The sequence below is a fragment of the Microcaecilia unicolor genome, unplaced genomic scaffold, assembly GCF_901765095.1.
Source record: "Microcaecilia unicolor unplaced genomic scaffold, aMicUni1.1, whole genome shotgun sequence".
Taxonomy (NCBI): domain Eukaryota; kingdom Metazoa; phylum Chordata; class Amphibia; order Gymnophiona; family Siphonopidae; genus Microcaecilia; species Microcaecilia unicolor.
In genome coordinates this window covers 48,024-66,482 of record NW_021963479.1, presented here as the reverse complement: position 1 = coordinate 66,482, position 18,459 = coordinate 48,024, and the positions used below count along the sequence as shown (strand labels likewise).

Genomic DNA, 18,459 nt, shown 5'->3' with positions numbered 1-18,459 from the left:
TGTGGGAGGAAGAGGAGGATCCCAGGTACTTTTCTTCTGACGAGTCCTATGGGATTCCTTCTGAACCTTCCCCTCCACAAGAAAGGAGACTTTCTCCACCGGAGAGTCTATCCTTCACCTCCTTTGTCCGGGAAATGACTGCGGCTATTCCTTCCCTATGGAGGTTGAGGATGAGCCCAGGGTTGAGATGCTCGAGGTCCTGGATTATCCTTCTCCACCTAGAGAGGCTGCAATGGCTTCTTTGCATAATGTACTGAAGGAAGTCCTTATGCAAAACTGGTCGTTCCCTCTGTCTAATCCTGTGATCCCGAAAAAGACTGAATTCCAATATTGGATCCACAGGGAGCCTGGATTGATGAGGTCTCAGCTACCTCACAATTCCATAGTGGTGGACTCCGCTCTCAAAAGAACCAAGAGTACTAGGGACTATGCCTCGGCGCCCCCAGGCAGAGAATCTAGAACCTTGGACTCTTTTGGGAGGAAGGCATATCAGGCCGCTATGCTCGCTGCCAAAATCCAAACATACCAGTTCTTCACGAGCATCCACTTATGGAACTTGGTGGACAACTGTCTAGCTTGGTTGATGCACTCCCTCCGGAGCAGGCCAAGCCTTTTCGCCAGGTGGTCAGGCAGCAGAAGGCGTGTCGAAAATTCCTGGCCAGGGGTATGTTCGACACTTTTGATGTAGCATCCAGGATCACTGCCCAAGGTATAGTGATGTGCGGACTCTCATGGCTGCGTGTCTCTGACCTGGATCATTTGGTCCAGCAGCGGATGGTGGATATTCCTTGCCGGGGGGATAACCTTTTTGGTGAGAAAGTAGAGGATCTAGTTGACCAGCTCAAGAAGCACAATGATGCTATGGATTCTCTCTCCCGCCAGGCATCTTCTGCTACTACCTCCTCATCTAGGAGGTTTTTTGGAGGGAAGAGGAGTGCTCCCTATTCCTATGCTAGGCGTAGGTACACTCCTGCTTCTCGGCAGCCTGTCCAGGCTCAGTCCCAGCGCGCTCGATTCGATCCAGTTTGACCATGGGATGACCATTCCAAGTTCCTCAGCCACGAAAAGTGCTGACGACGGATGCATCTCTGCTGGGGTGGGAGGAGGTTTGCCATCTGGTGTGACAGCAAGGCCCTAGATCCTCTTTCTTGTCCTATACAGACCCTGCTTGAATACCTTCTACATTTGTCAGAGTCTGGTCTCAAGACCAACTCTGTAAGAGTTCACCTTAGTGCAATTAGTGCTTATCACCGTTTAGAGGGTAAGCCTATCTCTGGACAGCCTTTAGTTGTTCGCTTCATGAGAGGTTTGCTTTTGTCAAAGCCCCCTGTCAAACCTCTACCAATGTCATGGGATCTCAACGTCGTTCTCACCCAGCTGATGAAAGCTCCTTTTGAGCCACTGGATTCCTGCTATCTGAAGTACTTGACCTGGAAGGTAATTTTCTTGGTAGCTGTTACTTCAGCTTGTAGAGTCAGTGAGCTTCAGGCTTTGGTAGTACATGCACCTTATATCAAGTTCCATCACAACAGAGTAGTCCTCCGCACGCACCCTAAGTTCCTGCCGAAGGTGGTGTTGGAGTTCCATCTGAACCAGTCAATTGTCTTGCCAACATTCTTTCCCCGTCCTGATACCCGCCCTGGCGAAAGCAGTTTGCATACCTTGGACTGCAAGAGAGCATTGACCTTTTACGTGGAGCGGACAATGCCCTTTAGACAGTCCGCCCAGTTGTTTGTTTCTTTTGATCCCAACAGGAGGGGAGTCGCCATCGGAAAATGCACAATCTCCAATTGGCAAGCAGATTGCATATCCTTCACTTACGCCCAAGCTGGGCTGGGCTGACTCTGGAGGGTCATGTCACGGCTCACAATGTTAGAGCCATGGCTGCGTCAATGGCTCACTTAGTCAGCCTCCGTTGAGGAGATTTGTAAGGCTGCAACGTGGTCATCAGTCCACACATTCACATCTCACTACTGCCTCCAGCAGGATACCCGACACGACAGTCGGTTTGGGTAGTCAGTGCTACAGAATCTGTTCGGGGTTTAGAATCCAACTCCACCACCCTAGACCCATTTTTGTTCTGTTCCAGGCTGCACTCTCAGTTAGTTGTTTATGGTTTCAGGTCAATCTCTGTTATGTCCTCACCGTTGCGAGGCCCAATTGACCAATATTCATTGTTTTGAGTGAGCCTGGTTGCTAGGGATACCCCACATGCGAGAACAAGCAGCTGCTTGTCCTCGTAGAAAGCGAAGATGCATACCTGTAGCAGGTATTCTCCGATGACAGCAGGCTGATTGTTCTCACAAACCCGCCCACCTCCCCTTTGGAGTTGTTGTTTCTTTATTATTTGCTTTTTGGTTAAACTGAGCGGGAACGCTCATGCGACGGGTGGGAAGTCATGGTTTGCGTGCTAGAAAGCTCTGGCAAAACTTTTTACATTTTGTTGTAGAAAAATTTGCTGTTTCCTGGGCTGCTGTGGACGCTGACCCACATGTGAGAACAATCAGCCTGCTGTCCTTGGAGAATACCTGCTACAGGTATGTATCTTCGCTATATGGTGGTATGATCTCATATGCTCACTGTTAAGGGTTGGCTGATAATAAACTTACCTCAAAGAAACACTAAATATGAGGCAAGAAACAATCTCAGACTACACCTCCCAAATTGCAAAAAAGTGATCTACAAAGCTGTTCACTCTGCAGACTTCACTTACCTAGGAACCAAATGGTGGAACTCCTTACCACCCAAAATAAGAAATATACAGGAATTTACTAGATTCCGCAAAATCCTCAAATCGTGCCTATTCAACATCACTGAGAGAGTACTAGATAGCAGTAGTCTCTCAAGCATGTTGTAAATAAATATACAGAATAGATGCACAATATTTTCATCTTAATTTTGCTGTTTTAACACATGTAATTTTATGACTTTTTTTGTCATTTGACACACCTTAAGAGGCAAGTATCATGCATTATTTCATCACTGTAGGTTAGTAATGCTCCCTTTTATATTGTATGTTTATGGTAGCGAGACTACTGTTGTCTGATAATCTTTCAGTGGTGGCGTTATAACAAAGGTATGCTGAAAAGAGTGTGTAGTTTCAGAGAGCACAGCTACATGGCTAAGGGGAAGTGGATGCCCACAGATTGAGAAATAGGAAGGGGGACGGGGACTGGCACAGAATGCTAGGGTTGAGCTGGGGATAGGTAGAACAGTATCTGGATTGTACAGAAAAAAAAAAGGAAGAGTATTGGATTTGGGTTGGTGGCAAGGGGGATGGTGGAAGTTAAATGAAGGAGGAAACCCAAGCCCAACAAGTTTCTTCTAGTAGGGAAACATTATTTGCATTATGTAGCTTCTCACTATTCCATAACTTGTAGGATCATACTGAGGAGTTGGACTGGATGCCAAGAGAGAAGTCTCAGCTTGGTTTTCACTTCTCCATCTCCAGCAGGTGGATGGACACACTTGCCAGCCTCTGGTTCTGAGTACTTTTCTCCTCGTCCAGTTGGTTAACTAGTCCCCAGTTGAGCGGGTGACTTGAGTCTGCAGAGTCATATCTGGAAGCCTTCAGATCCCTTTCTCTAGTGCCCCGTGAATTTACTTCTTTCCTCCCTTCACCTCTCCCTTGTTTCTTTTGGAGCTCTCCTTTTACAGCACAACAACCTAAAAGAAAAAAGAGGTTTGCTGGACAGCATGGGACAGAGTATCAGTCCTGAGCTTTTCTTATCTGTGGTAAGGCTTGTGGAGACTTTGAGCTTGGGGGGAGCAGCTGGCAGTGGTAAGTCTGACTAAAGTTTGATTCAGAACTGCTTGGAGGGTTGCAAATTCTGCTTGGTGCAGGGTAGGGATCCCGATTCACCGCTTGGGACATGTGCTGTGCTTATGACAGTTGGGGTGAATGGCAACTCCTGCAAAGGCAGTTAAGCAGTGGGACCCGCTGGCCAGCGTTGGGGCACTGTATTATACGCAAGCTATCTTCACTTGCTGGTTAAATGGAGACAACTATCCAACAGGTTCTGGAATAGTGGGAAGGACTAATGGAAAGAATTATCAGGTAAGTCCTAATTTCTCCTTAAGGCTATTGGATAGATGGTACATACTCAAGAGAAGGTGATGGAGGTTTTAACAAAAAGTAATAAAGTTCAAGAAGTTGTGAATAAGCACAGAGGCTCTTTAAATTGTAAGGAAATTAAAATAAAGCTCGAGGTCAGTAGGGTGTTGAAATGATTGTAGCAGGAAGGGAAAATGGGCAGATCAGATGGATTGCTGGCCTTAATTTCTGCTTGTTTTTTTGTCTTGAAAACTGAGAAATAAACTAGTGAAGCATTGTTCTTGTTTAGGTTTAGTATAGCACACTTGTATTATGGAAAAAAGTATTTATTGACTTTTGTTTTTGTTTTTTAGTCTGAAATTGAACTGTTTGTAAATAGACTGGACTCTGTAGAATCAGTTCTACCGTATGAATATAATGTGTAAGTATGACAAAGTTTTATAATGTGATAGAATTCACTTAAAAGTTTTCATAGATAAGAATGAGCTGAAGTCGGTATAGTATGTTCGGTAACATAATGCATTTATTGTGGGATATATAAGATTTTATTACCAGCTTCTACCTCATGTTCATTCTGGAACATTTACATACTAAATGGATTTCATTTTGCAGATTTGACTTCTGTTCAAGTACTGAGAAACCACCATCTGAAAATCTTGGGCAGGTTCTCTTTGGAGAAAGAATAGCTTCATCACCCTACAAGGTTGGTGCACGACTGGTGCAGTGATTTTAAGTCAGATTTGAAGTCCAAATTCTGAGGCTGCTGAGACTTTGAAGGGCATGTAAATTTTTCTGTTTTACACTCGCTTGCTTCCTCACTATGGGCCATGTTTACTAAGGTGCGTTAGTGTTTTTAGCACGCAAACCATGTAGGCACCTATAGGATATTGTACATGGTTAACGAGAATTAAAAATGTTAACGCGCCTATAACGCTGCTTAGTAAACAGGGCCCTGTATGTAAAGCATGACTTGTAAATGTTAGTGCTGCTCTTTAACGTGCCATTGTAAGATCTTTTTGAATCCTAGACATACTGATGTAGCAGCAGCTCACATTCAGAGATTGCATATGATGGCGTCTATAGGTGACACACAGACACGCGCACCCCTGAAACTGCATTTCAGTAGAGCAGGTTCTCCGGAGATGAGTAGGAAGTGCAGGCACACTTCCTGGGGATGTCACCTGATGTTGCCTGCGTGCCAGAACCCTCCCCAGTAAGCTTGACTGAGCATGTTCAGGGGTTCCCATGCAGGCAAAACTCTTCCTCTCCTCAGTTGTGTGGTGTGTTTTTTTTTTTTTTCCTACAAGCCTAACTGGACTGCTCAACTCACCTCTCCTTGGAGTTTCTTAAAAAAAAAAAAAAAGTTGTTTAAAGAAAGAAACGCTGCTTAGCAAAATTCGCCCTTTCCTCTCTGAGCACACCACCCGAACTCTCATCCACTCTCTCATTACCTCTCGCCTTGACTACTGCAACCTACTCCTCACTGGTCTCCCACTTAGCCACCTATCCCCCCTTCAGTCCGTTCAGAACTCTGCTGCACGTCTTATCTTCCACCTGAACCGATACACTCATATCACCCTTCTCCTCAAGTCACTTCATTGTCTTCCGATCAGGTACCGCATTCAGTTCAAGCTTTTGCTACTAACCTACATATGCACTCAATCTGCAGCCCCTCCTTACCTCTCAACCCTCATCTCCCCTTACGTTCCTACCCATTGCCTCCGCTCTCAAGACAAATCCCTCCTTTCAGTACCCTTCTCCACCACCGCCAACTCCAGGCTCCGCCCTTTCTGCCTCGCCTCACCCCATGCGGGGAACAAACTCCCCGAGCCCATACACCAGGCCCCCTCCCTGCCCATCTTCAAATCACTGCTTAAAGCCCACCTCTTCAATGTCGCCTTCGGCACCTACACTACACCTCTACTCAGGATATCTAGACTGCCCCAACTTGACATTTCGTTATTTAGATTGTAAGCTCCTTTGAGCAGGGACCGTCCTTCTTTGTTAATTTGTACAGCGCTGCGTAACCCTAGTAGCGCTCTAGAAATGTTAAGTAGTAGTAGTAGTAGTACTCTTGCCCTTATCAGTAGCAGGGTTCTAGATTTAAAGCCCCTTGCTGCTATCTATGGCTACTGTAAGAGCGCTCTAATGGTCTCCCCTATAGGCACAGCTCAGCTGTTGCGTGCTTCACCCTCTCTCCACTTCAGTTTTTCCTCAATCAGTGCCGGCTTCGTTTAAGCCTTGCCACGTGGTGCAGGACCAAAAAGGCTACAAATGCCTCAGGCATGGCAAAAAATCAGTGATGGCCTCTTCAGCTGCGAAATAGCCTCAGCATCAGCTTGTTGGCCAACAAATGTTAGATAAGGTTATTAAAAAGCATAAAGATAAGCATGATGAACCCACAGAATGCTCTTTGTTCATGGTCCAACCCCCCCTTTTTTCAGTGTCTCCAACAGATTTCAGCTAAAATGGACAGGACACATCATATGCTTTCCCTTCTTCCAAAAACTGCATGGGCTCTTCTGGTGGCCAATGCTGCTGCTTTTCAGCTTTTACAAAACATTTTGCAAGATTTTAGCATTTTTTTTTCCATATTTCAGTCACACTAGAAATGTCTGGCCTTTCGGATTCTTCTGTCATACTAGATAACAATTCTTGGTCTCTAACCCTTTTGGAGTTGCTGTTGAGGGGCATGAGCACACTGCTTTGGGAAAGTCCAACAGCAGATGAGTCCTCCATACCCATATAGGCCCAATGTCTTAAAAGTTACATGGAGGAATATTCGTACCTCCATTCCCTTCAGATGGAATCAACAACTCTTGAACTGGTGTTGCAACAAGCTCCAGCTGACAAGTACAATTTCCATACCATCCTTCAGTCCTGTGTTCTTCTAGGGAAATTGTAGGTCTTACTATTTGTCCTGTATTGCAAGAAATGCGACTCAACATACAGCAGACTCCCCTATCTGTTGTTCCTGCTTCTGTGAGACTAGGTCTTAGATATAATGTCCATGCTGCACTTGGATATAATCCTTTTCGGTTTCCACATCAGTCAGTTGTAACTGACTGTGATGTCGGAAAATCCAAATCCCATTTTTCTTTACCTCCTGGAAAAAAAAAATCAACAATCTTTTGGCTACATAGGCAGAAAAACTTACAGAGCTCCACGTTAGCCCTGAAGATGGTAGCTCATCAGTTGCTGATCTTACATTCCTATCATTTTCTCCACCAACTAGAAGATTCAAATGATTCACTTTGAGTAACTTCTCTTCTTATTTTGGAGGATCTACAGGAGTCGATCTTCCATCTCATTTGTTCTACTAATGATATGAAACTCTCTACAGATCAGCTGCAGTAGCCATCTCAGCAAGATGAATGGCCTGGCTCAAACTAAAAGGCTTTCAAGAAGAATTTAATGAACCACTCATGGATGCATCCTGTTTGAGTGACAACTTATTTGGAGGCAAGGTCAAAGATACTCTCAGTTCAGACAGTTCCTCCAAAATATATGAACTTGCAGCAGAACAATCTTCCCAATACAGAAAGTTTGGACAGTCTATTTCTAAAAGACCTTACCTGCAGCAGTTCTTTCAGCAATATTACCCCAGATGATGATGCCAAAAGCTCAGTTTCAGAACACCCAGGAGCATGCGGAAAAGCAGCAGTCACAAGAATGTAAGCAACATGTCTCTTCAACCCTGGCTCTCATCAAAACAAATTCCTCTTTTTTTTTTTTTTGCTGTCCAACTTGTGGGGAACTGTGTTATTTTTCTATGTGGAGGCTTGGAGTCACGGAACATCAGACCAGTAAGTGATCAGTATTGTGTCCAGTGGCTACAAATTGAGCATGTTGAGGGCCACTACCTCAAAAACTACCCACTTTAGCCCACCACCATTCTGGCTTCAGAACTCAATATACTCATTCACAACAAAGCTGTTGTCGAAGTTCCTCCTTCCTAACAAGGAACAGTTTTATTCAGGCTTTTTTTTTTTTTTTTTGTTCTCATCCCCAAGAAGACTGGTGCTCTCTATCCTATTTTAGATTTTCAAAATCTCACTTTACATCAAGAGAGATTTCAAAATGAACTCCTTAGCCATGATACCACCCTTACTGGAAAAGGACAACTGGTTAGCATTCCTGGACCTCAAGGATGCCTACACCTTTATTCCTATTACCTTCAGCATTGGCCAACCGTTTTAATGTTTCTCCATAGTCGCTACTCGTACAGAGTCCTTCTCTTTTGGCCTTTCTTTGGCACCTAGAGCCTAGAGTGTTCACCAAGTGCCTAGTAGTTGTAACAGTTTACCTTTGCCAGTGAGGCCAATTTGTTTACCTGTATCTCTACTGGCTCCATTAACTCAATCAGGAACGTCAAGAACTCAAATTCAAATCACTCTGCAAGCTACCATCTCTTCAAATGCTTGGATTCCTCATCAGCAAAGAAAAAATCTAGACTAGAACCCACATATCTTACATTTATAAGAGGGTTTAGATGCTCAAAATTCAAAAACCTACCTAACACGACTCAGGTCATTTTTCAACTGCAATTGTCTATTCATATCACATTGTCCAAAAGCATCCTCAAGCTCTTAGGCCACAATGCAGCTACTGTTTGTTGTCCCATTCACACATGGTAAAATGGCGTATGTACACTGTACAAACAGAGTAACAGTCTCAATGCCTTCTCATGTCTGATACAGCATGTCGTTATCACAATCTGGTCTCAAATCTAACTCGGTACAACTCTATCCAGCGAACATTGCAGCCTATCTCATCACATCCTCTGATCTCAAGATTTTATGAATGTCTTTAATCTCCAAACAGCGAGATCCACCTCAAAGGGTCTGCAACTTTAAAATCTCTAACTTCAGTAAGAAGAGTTGGTGAACTTCAATCTCTAGTCACATTCTCCATATACCCAGTTTTTTCCTAACAAAGTAATTCTTCAGACTCTTCCTAAATTTCTCCCTAAGATTGTAACTAATGTCCATTACACTACCATCCTTTTTTTTTTTCTTTTTTTTATTTCTAGCATTTATACCCCGCTCTTTCCCGCTCAGTGGCAGGTTCTCCCCCTCCCCTTCCTTTTGATTCTTCTGCAGAGCAGTCTGTTCATTATTTTAGTACAGGAGTGCGCTTTTTACAGTCTATCTTAAGTCAAATGTTATCAGAAAGTCAAACCAACTATTAGCTAAATTCCAACAACCCTGCTTGTTCTGTTGGAAGTAAACAATCTCCTTATGTGTACCAGACTACATAACTTGCTATTGTCAACAGCTGGGATTACCTCCCCCTTTAACAAGTGGAATTCGATTATAAGCAAAGGCTGCATCTGTAGTCAACCTTAGAAACACACTTTTATTTTATTTGTAAAGCAGCAACACTGTCATCTGTGCACATCTTTATTAAGCACTACTTTCCCTTAATCTGGAGGGAAAGATTCTGATTCTTTTAATTTTGTCTGAAAAATAAAAAGCTAAATTATCAGATATTAGACAAGGCTGTGAGTCGTCAAATTTTTTTTTTTTATCAGCAGTAGTTAATTTTTGGAACAGACCAATGATTTTTTCTGATCCAATAGATTGTCCTCTATTTGAGTAGCATAATAATCTCGCTTGGCAGATTGCAGAGCAGGTTTATATAAGTTAAGACTTTTTTTTTTTCCATTCATGCCTAGCGATTACGGTTTTTTTTTTTTTGGTCTTGCTCCATTGATGATCTAGCTTTTGGCATTGCCTTTTTTTTTTTTAAACTCAAAAAGTTCTTTCTTATACCAAGTAACTTGATGTTTAGATTTTAATTTACTATTTAAAAGAGAAATTGCATCAGTAATAGAGGAAAGAACATTGTGACAGATAGTCAAGTGATCTGAAGTGGTAGATTTAAATCTAGCTGAGAAAGGAAACTTAGTCCAAAATTTAGATGGATTTATTTTGTGCCTAACAGTGACAAGATAGACGCGGATAACGAATTAGAAATGGATAAAAAGAGTGTAAATTCAGCCAAAAAGTGTTCAGACCACAGGACTGGCTTCCAAACAACATCCTTAATTTCTAAATGAGAAACTGGTCCTGTAAAAACTGAAATCTAGTCTATTGTGTGACCTTTTTCCTGAGTAACCTATGGAGCAGAAATTGATAAGGCTTGAATATCTAAGATTGTGAGGCTAAAGATTTTCTTTCAATCCAGCTTTTTCAAGATGAAGATTAATGTTGCCCAATAAAAGCATAGAATCTACACACAAAAGTTGTTAAATAAAATCAATGAATGAATGATTGTCTAATAGTATTCCAAGGACCAGGAGGGCAATAAACCACAAAACCTGCAGAACCCTGTAGCGAGGAGTCATGAAACCTATAGGAACAAATCTCAAGGCCTGAGATGCTGGGAGAATCGATCAAATCCAATTTGTAAAAACTTTTATAGATAATTGCTAGACCTCCTCCCTTTTTATCTTATCTTGGGTGACTTAAAATTTTATATCCAGGTGGGCACAAATTATTCAAAATAAAAGTATCAGTGGCCATAGGCTAGGTTTCAGTAGTAAAAGCAAAGCCAGCCTGCGTCTTCTCTACAAGTTCCTTAATAATGTCATACTTATTTCTGACCATGCATTAAAATAAATACCAGGAATTGGTTGAAATGATGGTTGACTGTCTAGATGTACAATTGTAGGATAACAGATTGCTAGAGCAAGTTTTTGATTTGAAAGCTTTCCTATGATTGTGAAGTGGTCTATTACCAATAATAACCTCAATAGGTTTATCAAACAGTCTGGTTGAAGATAGTTTACGATATACAGAATTTTGATGAAAATGTAATTCTTGAATATGCTGAGAATGATCGTCTACATGCACCCCCCCACCACCACCAAATTTAATATAATAATCAGCCAAAAGGTAGAAAGGGGCTGTGTTGGTAGATGGTTGGTGATATGGAAGGGTGTTGATGCTGGGGGCAGGTGAGAGAAGAGATCTGATGTTGGGTCTGGGAGAAGTTTGCTAGTGCCAAAATGTTGTCTTAGGCCATTTGAATAGAATCCCCCCTAAAAAGCCATTAAAATGTCACACAAATAACTTTTTCTTAGAAAATTTCCTCCAACTTAAACTGGTAAAATTACAAATAAATGCCTAGGATTATATACCTGTTTTTTTAAATTAAGAAAATTGCATAGTAATGACATCTTGTTCTGGTCCTAAGAAAATTCTCCTGACTTTAAGTTTGTAATACATCATTGGACTGTCTTGTTAAATCAGTGCTATACAGTATGATGGTTCTAAGTATAACTGAGTGATTTGCAGAAGATACACTAGATGTACTAGAAACGTTTAATTTTTGCATGGTTAGGCTCTTAGGTAGAAAACTAAGATCCAGAAACTTCAGAGTAGCATTTTCAGAAGTGCTTCCTGTTCCATGTGGAGGACCCATGAACTCTGGAGTCTCGGTGCGTAGTTGGGATGATAGCGCAGGGAGTAGGGTTTTAGATTGTTGGGAACTGGCAACATTCTGTGAAAGGAGGAGCATATTCATGAAGGTGGAATCAGGCTGCTGGCATCAACACTTAAAAAGGAGATAAAGCAGCTTTTAAACTGGAAACTGGGGGAAAGCTGACAGTTGCTCAGAAGAGCATGGTTCAGAACAAGCTGTCTTTGAAGGATATCAACATAACAGGGAAGATAGGGCATCCGTATTAGTGAGGTTTCAATAAAGGCCATAGTAGACCAGGGGGCTCATTTTCAAAGTAACCTGGAACTTTGTAAGTCTAAGTGCTTTGAAAATACGCCTCCAGGTGTCTTAAGAACAGGCAGATTTGATAGCAAATGATCGCTGTCAACTGTTGAGAATGTTAATAGGAATAAAAACCACTGTTTGAAGTGTACGTATGCAAATGCTAGAAACCTAAAAAATAAGATGTGAGAGAATATATAGCATTAAATGAAAACATAGATATATTATCTCTTGAGACTTGATAGAAGGAAGATTGGGACACTGTAATACCAGAGTGCAGATTATATTGCAGTGATAGGGTGGATCAGATTGGTGAAGGGATAGCTCTATTTGTTAGAGGGCCTTGAATCAAATAGATAAAAGAAATTAACAGGACACAAAATACACCTTGGAATCCTTATGGATAGAAATTCCATGTGTAAAGGGGAAAAGGATAGTGATAGGAGTTTTTTACTGTCCACCTGGCCAAAATGAACAGACAGATGCATAAATTAGGAAAGCTAACAAAATGGGTAATAATAATAATAAAAAATTTCAGTTACGTTCAGTCAATATTGGGGAACATCGGGGTATGCTAGGTAGTTGAAGTCCTAGATGAAACAAAGGATTGATTTATGGAGCAACAAGATCCAATGAGAGCGGGAGCAATTCTAATCTAGTCCTTGGTGGACTTGGTGCAAGAGATAACGATACTGGGGCCACTTCATATGAACGTCACATAATCAGATTTGATTTACTAACCAGGTTAAGTATACACATGAACAGGGGTGTAGCCAGACCTCGAGGAGGGAGAGGGCCAGAGCCCAAGGTGGGGGAGCACATTTTGGTTGATGCCCCCCCCCCCCCGCCGCTGTACATTGCCAGCTGACTTCATCCAGCACTGGTCTCCGGTGCCACCACATTGCCTGCCCTTCCCTCTCTTCCCCTCGCGTCCGGCACGCTCTTTTTAGTGAAACTGAGCATTCTCAATTTCACTAAAAGGAGCATGCCTAACGTGAGGGGAAGAGAGGGAAGGGCAGGCAGTGTGGCGGTGCTGCCACAGAGCAGCACTGGACAAAGTCTTTGGCTGGCACAGAGCAAATTCGGGGGGGGGGGGGGGCAGGCCCCCACGGTCCCACCTAGCTACGCCACTGGCTTCAACACCAAATGGGGCAGTCTTCCTCAGGAACGCTTAGACAAGCTTTGGAGCCCAGAGGACAGGATTTTATACTCTGGAAATGCCAAAAGCTTGGAACTGTTGCTGTTTAACATTTATAAATGATCTGGAAATAGGAACAAGTGATGTGATTAAATTTGCAGATGACACAAAACTGTTAAAAACACATGTGAACTGTGAAAAATTGCAGGAAGACCTTATGAAATTGGAAGACTGGGCATCTAAATGGCAGGTGAAATTTAATGTGGACAAATGCAAGGTAATGCACATTGGGAAGAATAATCCAAATCATAGTTACCTGATTCTAAAGTCCACCTTGGGGATCAGCACCCAAGAAAAAAGATCTAGGTGTCATTGTAGACTATGTGCTGAAATTGTCTGCCCAGTGTGTGGTGGCGGCTAAAAAAAGCAAACAGAATGCTAGGAATTATTAGGAAAGGGATGGCAAATAAGACCATTATAATTCCTCTATCGCTCCATGGTGTGGTCGCCATATCTCAAAAAAGATTTAGCAGAATTAGAAAAGGCTCAAAGAAGAGCGACCAAAATGATAAAGGGGATGAAACTTCTCTCATATTAGGAAAGGCTGAAGCGGTTAGGGCTCTTCGGCTTGGAAAAGAGATAGCTGAGGGTGAGAGATGATTGAGGTCTATAAAATCCAGAGTGGATTAGAACGGGTAAAAATAAATCGATTTTTACTTTTTCAAAAACTACAAAGACTGGGGGACACTCGTTGAAGTTACATAGAAATACTTTTAAAACAGGAAGAAATATTTTTTCACTCATTGAATAGTTAAGCTCTGGATTGGAACTCATTGCCAGAGGATATAGTAACAGCTGTTGAAGGTAATACTCTACTCAAGGTGAGATCCCACCATGGAGCGATACAGATGTATTATATCAGGCTGCAAGGGTGGAGGCAGAAGAGGAGATACTGTGGGAGGGATCAAGGAGGGGAGTGGCAGCTTGGACATGAGTGAGAGGAGGATAGTGAGTACAGAGAGTAGGAATATGGTGTGGAGCAGTAGCCCACTGCTAGTGCAGCGTCCTGAGAACCTGTGGAACTGGGTTCAATTCCCACTGCAGCTTCTCATGATTCTGGGCAAGTCACTTAATCCTCCATTGCCCCAGGTACAAAATAAGTACTTGTATATAATATGTAAACTGCTTTGATTATAACCAAAGAAAGGCAGTATATCAAGTCCCTTTCCCCTTTAATGTGGCGTATATGAAAGGGACTAGGAGGCTGGGAATGGAATGAGATGCGGAAATGAGAACAATAAGGTATGTGTGAAGGACCTGAAAATTAAAAAGAAGGGTGAGAGGGAGTGAAATTTGAGTAGACAAAGGCAGAGAAAAGAACTGAAAGGAAAAGATCAATATGTAAGACAAGCTTAGTAAGGGAATGGAACAAGACAGGAAAGAGAAGAGGCAAATGTAGAGCAGCCACTGGAAAGAGAATTAGCAGAAGACAAGCAGAAAAGAGAAATTGGGATAAACATGATGAGAAAATAAAATATCCAGATAGCAAAGGTAGAAAGTGTTTAAAAACATATTACAGTAAGTGGAATATTTTATCTTTGGTTTATGTGGATTTGCAGATGTCTTTGTTTTATATTTAGTATAAAAGGGATTGCATTTGCTTGCATTTCTCCAGTGTTCCGGTATTTGCCAAGTTTAATTTTTGGGGGGTTCCCAGTTCAGTTTTGGTCTTCATATTTCTATTTCTAACTTGTGAACACTTGTTCTGTATTTGGTGAAAGTCTGATGTGTTTTGTCTGAATAAGTCATTTAGGGCCCTGTTTACCAAGGTGCGCTAGCATTTTTAGTGTGCGCTAATGCTAGAGACACCCATAGGATTATATGGGGTGTCTAGCATTTGCGTGCACTAAAAATGCTAGGGTGCCTACAACACAGTTTAGTAAACAGGGCTCGTAGTTATTGTGTAGTAGTAATGGTGGGTGGGGAGGGGCAGGAAGGAGAAGGGATCGGATCAGGAGGCCACCTCCTTAATTTCTTCCCCAGGCGTGCCTTGTGGCTATCTTCGGCCAGGTGGGTTTTAGGGTTGCAAACTTTCATATAGAGATCCTTTTCTGTCCTGTTGCAGCTGACTTTGATTTGGACAGTGACTTATTTTTTTAGCAAAGGTTTTTAATTTTCATGTGACTCGGGCAATCTCTTTCAACATTTTCTAGGAAATTGAAGTTTTGGGTTAAACTGAATGCTGCATAAACGGGACAGGTGCATAGTTCTCTTGCTTTCTAAAAGTGACAAATGCATTCTGATAAATCTGGTACTGCAGCCAGCAGAACAAGACAAAGGGGAAGAAGCTTGCAAGTTCTCCTCTGGGTGCAGGATTAAGGAGGCAATTGAGGCAGCATATATTCTCAGCAATAAGATGGCTCCTGAGGATTTCCAGACTCATTTGACCAGATTTTAATCGACCTGAGCAGAGTTTGAGACAGTAATTGCAGAGGATATCTGTAAAATAGCAACATGGTCATTGCTGTATTCTTTACAGAATTGATGGCTCAGCCAGAGAAGATGGTGTCTTTGGCAGAGTGTTGGTGGAGGAAGCATTGTTTTCCTCCCACCTGGGGGGTAGATCTTTTGTATGTCCTGTTGGTTTTGACTAGACTAGGTTGACGAAAAGGAAGGTGAAACTTTGTTGTTAGCTTTTGATTTTTTTTCCTTGAGTCTTCTAAACCAGTCCAGGACCCGCTGGGGAAAACTGCAGTAGTAGAGAGATGTTCTGGTGTTCTGTCTTGTTCCCTCCAGTGTTTTCAGTGGCTCAGTGTTTATTTCTGATTAGACAATTTTGCAAAGGACTCCCTTGGGGGAATTTGTTTGATGTTTTGAATATAGTTTTAGTTTTGATGTTACAAGTCTAGGCTGCATTACTCGTTATACTGGTGGTGTTGCTGGGAGAGTTGAGCTTCTCTGTATCCATCTGCTGTAGTGGGTCATAACCAGTTGATCTGGACTTGTCTAGCAGGACTGAAGAAAAGGAAGCTAGCAGGTATGGCCAAAATTTCACCATTTACAAGAAATTGTTAGTCATTTTAAAATCGTAGACTAAAATGTTCTAAAGACAAATGTTTTTTCTTCGCTGTTACGGTTTTCTGTCTTGCACTCTTGTAGACTGGCTGAGTGACTTGTTTTCTCCCCCTTTCTCCCTTTTTACTTCTAGTTTAAGCTTGGTGAAGAGGAAGACTGTAAATTAACTTGTTTCAAAACTTATGACCCTGCAGTGGACAAGGATGTGGGCAAGATGGCTTTCTTAAAGAAAGGAATGCAACTGAATTATCAGCATCACTGGTAAGTTGATATGTATGAGTCTGTAAAGGGCAATGGAAAAATGAATGAAATTTTAGCATAATTTAATGAACCATGGCCTTTATGTCAAGACGCTAATATATTTTTATAGGGTTTTATAATACAGTTTTTAATTTGAGTACGATTCATTGCATAATTCAGTTATATTGTTTCAATAAACTGGCTACTAACTTGCTGATAGAAATCTTTCAACTATTGTTTAAACAAGTGATTATCTTTACTTTCTTGTTGTTTTACTTTCTCTAGGAGGAAAAGGCTTCAGATGCTCGGCTGTTTTTACTTTTGTAATTTGTTGGGTGGACTTCCTCATCAGCCTAAAAATCTCCTGTGTGTAAAACTTATTGATTTTTTTTTAAATTATTTTTTCAAGTTTTTAAAATTATTTCTTGTTCAATTCTTTCTCAAACTTTCAGAATTCATAAATAATTTTCAAAAGGACACCATAGTCACTTAGCTTTGTTAATGTGCCATTAGCCTTGGTTTGCTCAACAGAGCGCCTCCGTTTCGCTGTTTCTTCAGGAGACAAACCGTACTGTACAACTTCCTCAGTGTCCCTAGTTAATTTCCTTGAATGTCTCTTAATTAATTAGAGACACAGAGGAAGTTGTGCAGTATGGTTCGTCTCCTGAAGAAGCAGCGAAACGGAGGCGCTCTGTTGAGCAAACCAAGGCTAATGGCACATTAACAAAGCTAAGTGACTACGGTGTCCTTTTGAAAATTATTTATGAACTAGTAAAAAAGGCCCGTTTCTGACACAAATGAAACGGGCGCTTGCAAGGTTTTCCTCGGAGAATGTATGTTTGAGAGAGTGTGTGTGAGAGTGCATGAGAGAGAGTGAATGTGTGAGTGTGTGTGTGTGACAGAGAGTGAGACTGAGTGCGAGTGTGTCTGTGAGAGAGTGTGCGAGAATGAGAGTGTGTGCGAGTGCGTATGTGAGAGACAGTGAGAGAGAGAGAGTGTGTTTCACACAGATACAGTGTGTGCGAGAGAGAGAGTGTGTGTGAGACACAGACTCTCTGTGAGACTGAGTGTATGAGACCAAGAGAGTGTGTGAGTGACTGTGTGACACATAGAGAGTGAATGTGATACAGTGTGAGACATAGTGTCTGAGAGACAGTGTGTGAGAGTGAGAAAGACATTGAATGTGTGAGAGAGAGAGTGTGTGTGTGACAGAGATACGCCCCCCTCCCTCCCTCCCTCCCTCTCTCTGGTGTCAGGCCCCCCCCCCTCTCTCTCTCTGGTGTCTGAGCGTTACTGTGCAGGACGCTGAGCTCTGGCGGTGCTTCAAGGAACTGACCAATCCTATTTAATAGAATGCACCTCCAACATTCTGAAGCCGAGAAACCTCGTGTGGTTGGTCACTTCTGCTTGTGATGAACCCGGAAGTACATGATGTCAATTCAGGAGATGGATACAGAGAGCAGGAATGCATCAGCCATGCAGTCAGCTTCAGAATGTTGGAGGTGCGTTTTATTATATAGGATTCTGAAAGTTTTGAGAGAGAATTGCACAAGAAATAATTTGAAAAAATAATAAAAATCAATAAGCTTTACAACATAGGAGGTTTTTAGGCTGATGTGGAAGCCCGCCCGGCAAATTACAAAAGTGAAAACAGCCAAGCATCTGTAGCCTTTTCCTCCTAGAGAAAGTAAAACAACAAGAAAGTAAAGGTAATCACTTGTTTAAACAATAGTTGAGAAATATTTCAGTTATAGTTAGATATTTACTTCTTGGATGTAAGAATCATTTATATAGCTGTGCAGTCAGAGAGCTATTTATTTATTTTTTTGCTTGCAGGATCATTGATAACATGCCTGTGACGTGGTGTTACGAAATGGAAGATGGCCACCAATATTGCAATCCAGGATTTCCAATAGGCTGCTTTGTAACTCAAGATGGCCGAGCAAAAGATGCTTGCGTTATCAATGTAAGTTGTCATAGTTCTCTAGCTCTTAGTAAAAAAGTTAATGATTCTGAAACATTTTTATGAGATTTTCTTTTGCACTCATCTTCCTGATGTACGTTCTTGGTGGTGAGGTGTGGGGGCACTGGGTGAAGAGATAGCTAAGGCAAATTGGCTAATTGGAAATTGATTGTGGAATTGTTAGACATTGACTGATACCATACCGGTGCACAGTACTCTACAGCACTAAGCTTTCTTTGTTTTATTCTCTGAAAGACATAT

General features: G+C 41.9%; 1 protein-coding gene across 1 annotated transcript in view; it reads left to right on the top strand.

Moving 5' to 3' along the window:
• The window catches only part of LOC115459343 (transmembrane 9 superfamily member 2-like), a 57,498-nt gene that overhangs the window by 7,080 nt on the left and 31,959 nt on the right, over positions 1-18,459 (top strand). Inside the window, exons 2-5 of the mRNA XM_030189184.1 lie at positions 4,408-4,475; positions 4,667-4,757; positions 16,129-16,256; positions 18,072-18,201. Coding sequence (XP_030045044.1) covers positions 4,408-4,475; positions 4,667-4,757; positions 16,129-16,256; positions 18,072-18,201 — 417 coding nt within the window. The remainder of the gene's footprint in view (positions 1-4,407; positions 4,476-4,666; positions 4,758-16,128; positions 16,257-18,071; positions 18,202-18,459) is intronic.